Raw genomic sequence first — 13,390 nt, 5'->3', positions numbered from 1 at the left:
ATTGTGGTTGGCTTCAGACCCAGTTTGAAGCAGTAATTTTGTACCTAAATGCATTTTCCCACTCTTCTGGCAAGGCAATGGAACCGGAAATTCTGAATCACTTCGGTGGTCTTTACTAACTCCTGCAGAATAATTTTACATCTTAACTTGATACTTTGAGTTAGGACCTCTTATGATATAACTGTCTCTCTGTTTCACCCATAGACTGAGTGACGAACTACTGCATTGTATCCTGAAGACTGTAGTCCGGGAATCATGCCTCCTTATCACCAAATGTCAGACTGTTGCCAGGGATGACTTCCAGAAGCTGCTCTCCACTGTGCCAGTATGCATATCAATTCAGAGCCACTAAATGTCACTGACCAAGAACACGTGTTTTGTGAGATTGCATTCATACTAACTTAAGATGTTTCTTCTTGTCTGTTAGGTGGTCTCACCCAGTCTGCGCTACCTCATGGCTGTTCAGAACCACCTCCTCAGTAACACAATTTTAATCCGCCCAGATGATAACGATGACAGTGACAGCTCCCTTCAAGGGGAAACAATGAAGGTACAGGTAAACATCCCCTTTAATTCCCCTACCTCTGTTTGTCCATGTGGAATCCGTCTGCCCATCTTGATGGGAGAGCTGCCCTAAGAAAGGTGCAATGGAACATGGATTTTCTTCTACAGCTCTGCATATTAATTTGTTTTGAATGCAGTTGTATCAATAGCTGCTACAATACTTAATGTCTCTTTACAAAGCATGCATTGTTTTAAGTATTGGTAATCGTGGTTATTGATGAAAGAAAAACATGGTTATTGATGAAAAGGTAAACACAGTCTTTGTGAATTCAGTTGTCCTGATTGTGCCGCAGTGTCATGAGTTTGCTTGCTTTTACCTTTTGGCATAAGAGTAAAGTTTCGATTAATTATGTGTGTTCTGGAAGCAGTGTTATGGAAGTGTGGGCCTGTTGTCTGTGTTGTTCCTAGGAGCTGCAGAGCAGCATTCTGTCACTTGCCACTAAGATCCTAGTTGGGTGTGATGAAGTGCTTGAGACCCTGCAGCAGGTGACCACAGCTCTCATCAATAGTGACATCCCTGACAGAGAAACCAGGTGAACCTTTTACTGCAGTTTTTAAGCTCTTATGTCCTCCCTCTTAACTGTCTTGTCTTTGATTATCCCTTGTTTCATATATTTCATCTGATTTTCTGCATAATGTGTAACTTTTTGAATCAAGCTGTAACTTTTAGGTACTCTTCTAAATTTACACTCAACATTTGCCTTTCCTCTTTTCTCTTATTATATTATCCCTAGGTTGAAAGGCCTGGAACAGGTAACCAAGGCCACCATGTTGGGGCACCTGCTGCCAGTGCTGCTCACCTCCCTGATGCACCCTAATCTGCAGACGCTCACACTTGCTGATGCCCTTATGCCTCAGCTAGTCCAGCTAGTCCTCTATACCAGCCAGGTTGGAGTCCTGCTCAGTGTAAAAGATAATGATTTCACACTTTACATAAAACTCATGAGTTAAAAAAGCACTGATTAGTTATGTTTTTTACTGTCTTTTACAGACTGCCCTCCTACTTAAGACCCAATCTCCACTTTTCACTGAGGAGCCTCCAACTATCAGTGGCCTCTTAGGGCAGGGGGCGAAATCATCTACTACTGAGGACAAGTTCGTTTTCTGAATGACCAGTATAAATGCATTTATCTGTCAAAATTATAGTTATGTAATCTTATTTATGTGATTTTCTTAGCTTTAGAATCCTTGACGAACGGGAGGAGCCGGGTTTCCTGACTGGACTGAAGATCCCTGCACCATGGGCTGCTGGGAAGACAGTGGAGACAGTGCACCCGGTGCGCGACAACTACAAGTTCAAGGAAACTGTACACATCCCAGGAGCCCGCTGCCTGTACCTTCGCTTTGACTCTCGTTGCTCCTCACAATATGATTATGACAAGGTAATCATTCTGAAAAAATATTAACTGTAGGCATAATGCCCACCCTGAGACTTTGGAGCTGTTGCATACGGTGTGTACTCATTGTGTATTCTTCAGGCATAGCATTGAGGAGCTTTAATCATTGAATAATTTCTCATATTTCAGTTGGTGATCTATGCCGGCCCCAACACCAACAGCCGCAAGGTAACAGAATATGGAGGAAACACACTGGGTTATGGCAGTCGCAGTGTCCTGGGGACAGGTTGGCCCAAAGACCTTGTCAAGGTAAAAGGCACTATTGCCATAGATTACATTCAGACACACAAAAAAACTTGAAATACATTACACCAACAGTCATGAGGGGCAAAACCATTTTCATTTTCCTGTTATAGGTTGAGGGTGACACCGTAACCTTCTCCTTTGAGATGAGGAGTGGACGTGAACACAACACGCCTGATAAAGCCATGTGGGGATTCTCCTGTACAGTCAGAGCACAGGTGAATTGTGGACACAGTAGCATGTCCCAGGCATCTGGACTGTCTCCGCCATACTGGAGGCTTGGAACATGATCTTCATCAGCTGACTCTGAATATGCTGTTCTGTGTTTTCAGGAGTCATCTGAGGATGTCTCTGGAGGCCTCCCCTTCCTGGCAGACCTCGCTTTGGGTCTGTCAGTGCTTGCCTGTTCAATGCTGCGAATCCTGTATAATGGGCCAGAGGTGACAAGAGAGGAGGAAGCCTGCCATGATTTGCTCTGCTCAAAGCTGCTGCAAAGGTGACACAGCTAAATTCAAATGGAACAATAAATCTACTAAGACAAATGATATTGATTTCCCGTGGAATATACTGTAATGGAGAATTAGTGAAGCACAGCTAAATTGCTGTAACCTTTAGCAAATACTACTGCATTACTATATGCATCATCCACATCTACAAGAAAAGAGAAAAAAATGGAGAATGTAGAGTTAACAATGACAGATGAATAACAATCGTTGCTTTCTCAGGTGTCAATGGCAGGTTGAAGCAAATGGGGCAATCTCTCCTGCTCTCACGCCCAGCCCTTCCCCCCTACCACTGACCATTGAGGAGGACCGGGAGTTTACCTACCCCTCCGATGTACTCATCCCACCCCCAGGCCTCATGCCAGGAGCCTACTTTGACCTGCCTCGTATCCGCTTGCCTCCAGGAATCATGGGCAGGCTACGAGAAGTGTCTGGAAGGGCTCGACCGCAGTTCCGTCCCAGTATCAAGTACTATACTGTGGGATTATATATTGCAAGATAATATATCACTCTCTTTTCCAAAGCATCATTTAACTTTTATCTTCAACCCTTTTCTTTTTCTTATAGGGAAGTGATCAGGCCAGATGTCATGGAGGAAGTTATAGTGTCATGTGTGATAAAACATCTAACATTGGTGGATGCCCTTCAGTCACTTGTCAACTACCAGTACCGGGAAGAACATGCAGAGGAGTATGACTTGGTCTGTAAGATCATGGCTGAGACCTTCAAGAAGATCAATGCAATGGAGCGACAGCTGCAGGTAAAACTGCTGGGGGGACTTTAAAATATGTTGCCTAGCCAGTCAGGGAGGTCTACGTGCATGTTATAGTTTTGTCTATCTGCCTATTTTCGGTTATGCTATTTGAGATGAAGGCAGTAGCTTAAAAATGCAAGGCAGTCATAAAAATAAAGATTTTTTTTCAATTGTAAACATGCTAAAATGTCTCCTTATGGCTGTAGGGAATAAACAGAACTCTATAATGAAGAGGGGAGGTTTTTAGGACAGCATTGCTTACTAGCTTAGTGTTTTTATATTATTATAAGCCACACTTAACAATACTGAGCCTGTTTGCATTGCCTTATAATTACATTTGCAAATGCTTAGGCTGCAATGGACATATTGTAACAATAAACAAGTCTGAGAGATGTTTAAATTGGTCAGCAGCATATTATTTATTTCCTGTTGAATAAATTTACATTGTGAAATTTATCTTGCAAAGTAATATAAAGGAATATGAGAGCAATGGGAAAACACTAGATGATATTGCTGTGTCAGTTAAAAAAAATAGGTTGAGATTGAGAGGCTTTGAGGTTGGCAAGAAGTAACTCACTGCCACCAATATGAACAGCAACAAATTGCTGAAGTTTTATTGTGTCCAATTACTATCCCTGTTGCTTCAGAGTGTAGCAGAATTGGAACAGAAGTGGCAGAATGAGGTAGAGGAGGCCCAGCAGGGGAAGCTGGAGAACAACGCTCCTTTCTTTCATGACTACCACTTCTTTGAGGTACAGAGCTCTTCCATGCACATTTAAAAACTCATTCTCTAGAGATTATCTACTGTGTGCTATGATGTTCATGATTTATTGTTTCATTTACCAGAACAAAATTAAGGAGCTGGAATTGCTTTGCTCCCTGAAAGAGGTCCCACTTGATTTCAGTGACTTGGAAAATGTTGTCCTTGCACTGAGGTAATTAAATTCAAATTATGCTGGTATCAGAACAGTGGACAGTGGGCAACTCACTGTCCCTTGAGTTTGCGTGGCTCACTCAATTCCATAACTTGATCTATCTACATCAACAGGGAGAAGTTCTTCCAGGAGGTGAACTCCATGCACCTAAAAAGTAGCACTCCACTCGCTAAAACCAAAGCCCTGGTGAGGAGCCTGATGAATCGCACTGAGCTGCTGCTCCACGTCACCATAGCCCCACACTGCAGGAGCCTGACCACCACACCTGCTGGAACACCAGGACCAGGTACACACATTTTATAACTGTCCTACCTCTGATTTTCATAAATAGCTAGTTGCTACCTGAAACTTTGCTGGATGTCAGGATGGCTTACGGGTTAACCCAATTCCAAGCTCCATGCTGGCAAGCTCCCTCGCCCTAATGAAATCAGCTTCAGGGTTACAGCTGGGTAACTGAACTGAGTCTTTGACTGCCCTTGAGCAAAAAGAAAAAAATATCCCCTATGTGGATCAGTAAAGTAGCATTTTATTATTGTAATTTGAGTGTGACACTTCACCATCAATAGTGACTTATAAAATACAGAACATTTACACATTGGTCTTATTGGTCTTAAACTTGTCACATAATGGGTCTATGTTGTCTGTGTCTCTCAGCAACCTCAAATTTTGCCTTTTTTATAGATTGGTTGTAATTGACAACTCTGTACATGATAATAATACTTTACACCACTTGACACTTTCAAACTTGTGAAAATACATCGTAAAACAAATGTACTTTTTGCAGTTAATAAATAGTGCATGATTTGTAGCTGTGTTTCTTTCCAAAGATATTTGTGGCTTTTGAGCACAAGTGACACATTTCATGCAGATTCAATTAACGGGAAATGAACGGTGGTGATTTTGCATGTTTAGCCAGTTGCTGTAATTGTTTTCATCTTTTGTGCCAGCCTGTAAGTCAGTGTCTGACACCAAGACAGTGATCCCTATGGTGAAGCAGCCGGTCTTCCTGCGCAGCATGTCTGCTCCCTCTGACTTGGAGATGATAGCCAACCAGGACTTGGAGTTTAACCATGCCCCCCAAAGGTATTTGTCAGTCATTGTTTGATAGATTTGATGATGCAGATACAAAGAAAGGAATGAAAAGGGAATTATTCCATTACCTTTTTATTTGTTTACAGGAGGCGGCACCACCCTACCAGTCACCGCAGCAGTTCTTTCACACTTTTGCAGTCACTCGCCATTGAGGACAGCCGTGACAAGCCAACATACAGTGTGTTGCTGGGACAGCTCTTTGCCTTTATTGGCACTACACCTGATCAGGCTGTAAGTCTGTTGTCTTCCACTCTCTCGTTGAGGTGGCAGATGCTTCAATCCTTAATGTTTATGCAGCGTTAAACTTCATCACAGTGTGTCTTATTTACTGAGCAGTATCTGAGTAATAAATGGAAATGAAATGCATGAAATGTATGAAATAAATGTTTTGTTGTGAAGATGTAGTCTTAACCTGACAGTTAAACTCCCTACCTTCAAATTTTCAAACTCTCACCATCTTCTTGCAGTCAGAAACAACCATTTTTTACTACTTATGACAACAGCTGAGGAAAAATGTCCTTTATGTTTTTTTCTTGATTTTTGGTGTATAGTTAAGTTGCAGTTCACAGCTGCATCTGAAATGGATTATGATTTTTGCACTTTGACAGCATCTTTTGAAATCATTTTCGCTAGCCAAGCGTAGCCTTCATTAACAGCAATTGTGCTGTGAGACTCTAAATTCTGTATTTGTTTTTAGTTTTGTGCATATTGACCCGTGAGCACTGCTGCTTCCTTAAGGTGTCCAGTAGCAGTTTCCTTTCGGCTGCACAGACGCGCTGGAGACGCGGCAGCACGCGAAAACAGGCGCTTGTTCATATGAGGGAGTTGCTTACAGCTGCTGTCAGAGTGGGCGGAGTCACACATCTGGTGGGTCCTGTCACCATGGTGTTGCAAGGTGGCCCAAGGTAAGAGCAGCATGCTAGCATGCCTGTTTAGTTGGGTGTACATTCATTTAAATGAGCATTTTTTGTCCACTGTATCTGCAACATACTTCAATCTGGCGAGGGACCTTGGACATAGGCCAGTTGTCCTCTTTCTCCCCATCTTTCCTGAGTTTCTTCTGTGGACTGTTGAATAAAGGCAAAAGTGAAAACACACATTAATTCATAAAATCATCTAAATTATAATTTCACTCACACCTAATTATCCTTATGGTGTAAATATCTGAATAAAAACAGTTGTTATACTGCAATACCCACTGGAAAAGATCATGACATTGCCAGAAACACAATTACCAAAAAATTCTACATCTTCAAAAAATTCTGATGAAATACTGAATAAAGCTGGGAAACATGGCCAAAATACTCTGATATCTTACATTTTGATGGTATGACAATGTGTGGTGTTTGGTTACTCAAAATAAAAATAAATCTCTATGTGCCATTCATGCAGGATTGAGGAGCTGACCTGTGGAGGAATGGTAGAGCAGGTGCAAGAGGCCTTTGGGGAGACCATGACATCTGTAGTGTCACTATGTGCTCGCTACCCTATTGCTTGTGCCAATAGTATTGGCATGCTTTGCACAATCCCGTACACCAGGCAAGAGAATTCATTTTGACATTGCATTGTGCCTTTCCTGATTTGTTTATTTATTGCCAGACCTTACCATCCTCCATTGTGATTGCCTTTCATTTGTCATCTCTGTGTTACCATAGGAGTGAAGAGCAGTGCCTAGTTCGGAGTGGTCTGGTCCAGCTCATGGACCGCCTGTGTAGCCTAAGTGGCCAGAGGGAATGCAGCTCAAATGAGAAGCAGACAAAAAAGCAGAAGGTGGCGACCATGGCCTGGGCTGCTTTTCAGGTGCTGGCCAACCGCTGTATTGAGTGGGAGAAAGTGGAAGGTATGTTAAGTGCTTATTTGTCATAGCTGTAACAGTGTTATTTGTAACCAGTTGTCAAGCAGAATATATGTTATATTGTTTTGGCAGTGCTCACAAAGAATACAGTATTTAGGAAAGCATGAACCTATTTCTCTTAGGAGGAGTATATTTTGCAGATCTTGCTACCAAAATGAGACAAAGACTGAAAAATTTGTAGAATAGATAAAAGTTCGATAAACTCAGCAGGTGTGTCAGAAAAGGAATTGAGAAACTAGGGCATATCAGCCAACTTATGTGATGGTGCACTTCAAGAATGTTAATGGTGTCTTCACACTGTCAGATGAAATGAGTGCATGCTATGGATGCATGCTGGGGATTGGTGCACTGTACCAGTGATAGCTCAGTAATATTTCCTCTTCCTATTTAAAGGTGGTTCTACAGATGCAGTGCACTCTGGTCTGGCACGTCAGGTGTCCAGCCTGCTAACCAATCACTTGGCCCGAGCCACAGAGTGCTGTGGGAACCAGGCAGCTGGTAATGATGCCTTACAAGATGTGCTCAGTCTGCTCAATGACCTTTCCAGGTAAAGTTCTGTCAATATTGTTGGGAAAAATAATAATTTATATTGTGATTAATACCATGTTCTGTATATAATACTTGCTCCTTTGTTTTGTATTCCAGGAGCCACATAGGGAAGGCCATCCTGAGCCAGCCAGCCTGTGTGTCTAAGCTGTTGTCTTTATTGCTGGACCAGAGACCCTCTCCAAAGCTAGTACTTATCATCCTTCAGCTGTGCCGAGCTGCCCTGCCCCTCATGAGTGTGGAGGACTGTGGCAATGTGGCACTGCCCTCATGGAGCTACTCTATGAACACACTAGATGCTGAGCAGCAGGACGCTAGTGACCCTGCCTCACGTATCGCTGCCTTGCTCCTGGCCAAGCTGGCAGACTATGTAGTACCAGGTTGGTCTCTTTGGTGTGACATTTGACCATCTGTGTTCGCCAGACACCTCTTCGTTTTAACTAGCAGTACCAAACAATGCTTGGGGGAAGGGCTGAGCATGACTCTTGACAGCACTCTCTTTGGTTAAAAATTTAAATGTCTTTAACCTGTAGTGTCAAAGACATGCTAAATGCTATGAGCCAGCATTAGGACATTGCCAGTGGATTACTATTGTCATGAGGTAACCTGGTAACCCCTGGTAACCTTATTTAAAATATGCTGTCTTTGCCAGGCTGCCAGACCCTGCTCTCCCCCAGCTCATCTGAGCCAGACACCAGTCTGTCCCGTGCCAGTTCCAAAGGAGCTCTGAAATCTGAGAAGGACGTTGGGGAGGAGGGGGAGGCTGTAGATGGCAAACTGTCAATCTTTATCCACAAGAGGGAGGACCAGTCATCACATGAGGTCCTACAGCCACTACTCAGGTAAACCTGCCACTATTAAATCATTGTTTTTATTTCATGTGAGCAAACTTACACTGGGTTTTCTCTGACATGAGCACTCCATATTTCTCTCCAATATGCAGCAGCTCAGAAGGACGTCCCTTTCGTCTTGGTACTGGAGCCAACATGGAAAAGGTGGTGAAGATGGACAGAGACATGACCAAGGTCAGGATTTTGATATGATCAAAACGCAGTAACCCAGAAGTTAAAAGCTGAGCCTCACAATATCAACAAAATTGTTAGTTTTATCCTAGTTGCCATCTTAACCTCTGCTGCATTTCTCAAACCCTCCCTAGAGTGGGAGCTGTGAGGTGATCACAGAGGAAGCATCCGCCGCTCTGCGGAAGGCCAATAAGTGGGCCCAATCTGGGCTGATAGTGAGCGTAGGCCCACCTGTTGAGTCTCTGGCCCAGGAGACGGCTGGGGGCATCACCACTGGTGACAAGAAGAAAACTGCTCAGACTGCTGTGTGTAGGGACAGGAATGCTGAGCTTGCCAGGTAATGAAACTATAGTAATTGTAATATACTATAAAACCCAACTGAGCATGTTTTTCACTTGCTGAAGACTATATTGAAGGCTGAAAGACCCACAAATAAGCAGCAACTGAAGGCAACTGCAGTAAAGGCTTGGCAGAGCATCTGAAGGGAAGAAGCTCAGAATTTGGTGATGTTGTCCATGGGTTCCAGACGTTAGACAGGCATAGACTGCAAAGGATTTTCCCCCAGATATTGAATATAATCCTTATAATTATAGTTACGCATGTTATGTATACTTTGTCCAATTACTTTTGAGCGTCTGAAAGTGGAGTGATAATGTATAAAACTGGCTGTAATTCCTAAATGGTTGATGCCATAATTTTGTTCAATCTCTTAAATTAAACCTGAAAGTCTGCACTTCAATCAGGTCTTGATTACTCCATTTCAAATTCACTGTAATGGTGTACAGGCAAAATTCTGAATATTGAACACACACACACACACACACACAGTGTATATATCTGTGTCTGTATCTATTTATCTGTCTATCTGTCTGTCTGTCTGTCTGTCTGTCTGTCTGTCTGTCTGTCTATCTGTCGATCTATCTATCTACAAGACCACCCAGTGGGGCGAGTGGGGAAAATTTATCTATCTATCTATCTATCTATCTATATCTATATATATATAGATAGATAGATAGATAGATAGATAGATAGATATATAGATATATATGAATCTGTAAAAAGTAACTCTAGTTCAATCCAAACATGCAAAATATGCAGTTCATACCTCTTCCCATACTTGTCATTTATCTGTGGTACTGGTCAATTATTGTATATATTGTTAAGACTCCGTTTTATTATTGCTTATTGTATAGTCTATCAGTGTGCTTTTATTATAATGATTATGATTATTATTATATACTGATTGTGTCTCTATCACATTTAAGTTTGGTATGTTACACTACTGGAATAGACTGTTTTTGGGTCATTTATCATAGCATTGTATATATATTGGTTTGTTTCTAACATCCACTTATGTTGGGATGGTATGTTGGGATGGAACCACCATCGAGTCTGACCATCACAGCATAACTTCTATCTCTGCCTTGTTTCAGGTCGGACCCTGTGAGGCCGTTCATCAGTGGTCATGTTGCTAACAGTATGGCTGCTGAAGTTATTGCACTGCTGCATAGTCTGCTCACAGCCCCTGAGTCTAATACCGCTCAGATCTGGACCAGCACTGCTGAAAAGGTAAAGGATTGTTGCACTTCTACCTCACATTTAGTACTGACAACTGATGACTTGCTGTCAAGAGGTTGTTGCTATGGATTGTTGACCCTTATAATACTCTTGAATATTTCTCTCCTTCTTGAATGTAATACTTTCTTACCTGTGGTTTGTGCTAGGTGCTCTCCCGGGCACTGATGTTTATCCCTCAGTTGGGGAAGTATGCAGAGAGTATTCTGGAGAATGGAAGCAGCAGTGGCAGGAAGCTGGCTAAGCTGCAGGCCATTGGGAGGCAGGCTGTGGCTGCACTCTGTGCCCTCGGCGGCTTCAAAGAAACCATTAAGATTGGCTCTGAAGTCCAGGTGGGTTAAAAGAGACAAATCAGTGAAAATTCTCCACTTAGCTATTAACTCAATTGTGCTGTAATATACATGCCAGATAATAACTGACATCACTATTTCATCTGAAAGCATGTGAAAAATTATGAGAGTGTTTCCTTTGATTTCTGTGCTCTGCAGGTGGTAGGTAAAGGAGTGCTTGGCAGTGTGGGTGTAGTTATGTCTATCAACGAGCAAGAGGGCATAGCTACAGTCAAGTTCCCTTCCTGCGAGTACAGGAGAGCTTGCAAAGCCTCAGACATCCTGACAGTGCCTATATCTCGCCTCTGCACACCCAGATCTGAGGTAAGAGATTCGGCATCTATCACAACTGTATCTCCTCAGTGCTCCTTTGATGTAAAATATCAGCCTAAATTTGCCTTGTCTCCAATTTGTTGCAGGCCCTCCCTCTCTACAAGCTGTCCATCACAGAAAAGGTGGTACAAGCAGTGCAGTCTATGCTACTGCCACAGGAGGGCAGCCTATCAATACACACGTCTCTCCCTGCCACAGGAGATGGCTCCAGCCCAGTCATGGCTGCAGTACGCTTGCTGGCTGAAATCAGAACCAGGTTTGGAAACACTGCTGTATCTATGAACACCTCTATCTCAACAAGAAGTCGATGTCCCTGCACTCGATCTGGGCATTGATACTGAAGCTTATATCTATTTTTATTCAATTTCCTTCCATTTTAACTTCGATATTGTGATCAATATTTGCACCGGCTATTGTGTCAGAAGTCATCTGACACAGTAGTTGTGATTAAGGACCATACTAAAATCAAGGACTGGACAAAAACACTTATTTCCTTAATGGTTCTTGACTGTGTTTTTTTAGGGCTTGCCTGGTGATGGCCCAGCTCCTGGAGGACAGTTCCTTCTGTGAAGAGTTCATCCAGCAGTGTCCTGCAGCTGTGGAGGTGCTCAACCTGGTTGCCCAGGAATGCAGCCCTGGTGAGCACTAGTGACATACTGGCATGTCAAATCATTTGACTACCTAGTACGATTTATTAAACTCTAACAGAGGTTTGTCACCTTCTGCAGGGGAACGTCTTGGCATGGTTGAGGCTCAGTGTGAGAGAGTGAGGATGCTATACCGCGATTGTGCTCGCCCGCCACCTCCTCCTCTGCAGACTGATAGGCGCCAGGTGGGAGTTGCCACAATTCATTGGCCTTAGATCAATCTTTTAGTGGTCAGCAAAAACAATGTACAAAAATATTTTGATCAATGAAACACATTTGGATTTGTGGCCCCAGTTGAAGTGCGTATCCTTCTCCATTTTCCTCACTAGCCCAAGGAAATAACCTGGTGTCCATCCAGAGTGTTCCCTCCAGTCCGTGCCTGCATGTTCTCCTCCCGTCTGACCTCCGTCACCTTCTTGGCTGATCCCAGCGCTGGTGGAGGGCTGCCCAGGGGCACCTTCATCTATGCGACCTCCCCAGTACCAGTTCAGGTTGGCACGTTCCAGTGGAGGTGGCTCTTGCCGTAGCATTTCCTCTCTCAGTATGTTTAATGTCTAATGATGATCAAACATTAATGCTGACCACAGTCTCTGACTTTTCTGTGCAGGCCCCTTCCTTTTACTGGGAGATAGAGATTGTCTCCTATGGAGACTCTGAGGAGGACAGTGGTCCAATTGTGTCTTTTGGGTTTGCCACTGAAGCAGAGAAGAGAGATGGAGCATGGACCAACCCTGTTGGCACATGTCTCTTTCATAAGTATGTTCCTCTGAATTTAATTGCCATGTGATTCCATCTCTGTGAGCTTTTTCCCACTGCTCTGTCTCTGGCTTTAGTGTTGACCGCTATCCTTCTTTTTGTCTTGTTGTTCCATCCTCTGTCCTGTCTGTCTTTGTCAGTAATGGTAGGGCAGTGCATTATAATGGCTCCAGTCTGCTGCAGTGGAAGAGTGTCAGGCTGGACGTGGCTCTACTTCCTGGTGAGACAGGAGACCAACTGTCTTTTGCTTCCTCTTTTTCTACTAGTTGTTTGATTTAGCTGGACATATAAATCCATATAGCAAAGTATATTATGGATTTGAACTGAACTACTCTTAAAAGCTAAGAATCTCATCTCACTGCTCTTCCAATAACGGCCTTTTGGCATGTATATCTTGCTTCCTTAAGATAAGCTGTTGCTATAGTGAACAAGTTTTGGCATTTGTGTCAGTGTGTGGGAATCCAAATGATGACTTTATTTTCATGAATGTAGGCGATGTGGCTGGGATAGGCTGGGAGCGTTCAGAAGGCACTCCTCCACCACCTGGTCAGGCCCCCAAAGGCAGGGTCTACTTCACCTACTGTGGCCAGCGGCTCAGCCCCATCCTTGAGGATGTAGCAGGGGGAATGTGGCCCCTGGTTCACATTCAAAAGAAGGTGTGTTTCTCCCAGCTAATCTAACTTCCTAAATATTGAAATTGTGTTAAGGTCCTGTATAATTTAATATAATTTTATTCTTCTCTTATCTTTTGATCTATATATGAGTCAAAAGGCAATATAGTTCAGTTGTTTCAAGCCAACTAGAGCTCAATATTAGCATTTTAAAGAAAGTATCTTTAA

General features: G+C 43.0%; 1 protein-coding gene across 2 annotated transcripts in view; it reads left to right on the top strand.

Moving 5' to 3' along the window:
- The window catches only part of hectd4 (HECT domain E3 ubiquitin protein ligase 4), a 44,894-nt gene that overhangs the window by 15,706 nt on the left and 15,798 nt on the right, over nt 1–13,390 (top strand). The window contains exons 16-49 of one of the 2 annotated variants that reach the window (XM_030059396.1): nt 205–325; nt 428–556; nt 973–1,097; nt 1,299–1,452; nt 1,556–1,659; nt 1,742–1,946; nt 2,091–2,210; nt 2,318–2,422; nt 2,537–2,700; nt 2,930–3,175; nt 3,275–3,467; nt 4,109–4,213; nt 4,308–4,396; nt 4,510–4,682; nt 5,344–5,479; nt 5,575–5,719; nt 6,227–6,393; nt 6,881–7,027; nt 7,144–7,328; nt 7,737–7,890; nt 7,989–8,269; nt 8,542–8,731; nt 8,833–8,914; nt 9,046–9,248; nt 10,345–10,480; nt 10,636–10,818; nt 10,975–11,139; nt 11,235–11,404; nt 11,671–11,786; nt 11,877–11,980; nt 12,125–12,286; nt 12,403–12,551; nt 12,692–12,771; nt 13,044–13,207. In XM_030059396.1, the coding sequence (XP_029915256.1) occupies nt 205–325; nt 428–556; nt 973–1,097; nt 1,299–1,452; nt 1,556–1,659; nt 1,742–1,946; nt 2,091–2,210; nt 2,318–2,422; nt 2,537–2,700; nt 2,930–3,175; nt 3,275–3,467; nt 4,109–4,213; nt 4,308–4,396; nt 4,510–4,682; nt 5,344–5,479; nt 5,575–5,719; nt 6,227–6,393; nt 6,881–7,027; nt 7,144–7,328; nt 7,737–7,890; nt 7,989–8,269; nt 8,542–8,731; nt 8,833–8,914; nt 9,046–9,248; nt 10,345–10,480; nt 10,636–10,818; nt 10,975–11,139; nt 11,235–11,404; nt 11,671–11,786; nt 11,877–11,980; nt 12,125–12,286; nt 12,403–12,551; nt 12,692–12,771; nt 13,044–13,207 (5,152 nt within the window). The remainder of the gene's footprint in view (nt 1–204; nt 326–427; nt 557–972; nt 1,098–1,298; nt 1,453–1,555; nt 1,660–1,741; nt 1,947–2,090; nt 2,211–2,317; nt 2,423–2,536; nt 2,701–2,929; nt 3,176–3,274; nt 3,468–4,108; nt 4,214–4,307; nt 4,397–4,509; nt 4,683–5,343; nt 5,480–5,574; nt 5,720–6,226; nt 6,394–6,880; nt 7,028–7,143; nt 7,329–7,736; nt 7,891–7,988; nt 8,270–8,541; nt 8,732–8,832; nt 8,915–9,045; nt 9,249–10,344; nt 10,481–10,635; nt 10,819–10,974; nt 11,140–11,234; nt 11,405–11,670; nt 11,787–11,876; nt 11,981–12,124; nt 12,287–12,402; nt 12,552–12,691; nt 12,772–13,043; nt 13,208–13,390) is intronic. The other variant, XM_030059397.1, reaches the window with a different exon arrangement.

The sequence above is a fragment of the Myripristis murdjan genome, chromosome 9 (assembly GCF_902150065.1).
Source record: "Myripristis murdjan chromosome 9, fMyrMur1.1, whole genome shotgun sequence".
Lineage (NCBI taxonomy): Eukaryota > Metazoa > Chordata > Actinopteri > Holocentriformes > Holocentridae > Myripristis > Myripristis murdjan.
Note: the sequence above shows the minus strand (reverse complement) of the source record. Positions and strands in the feature narration are given on the sequence as shown.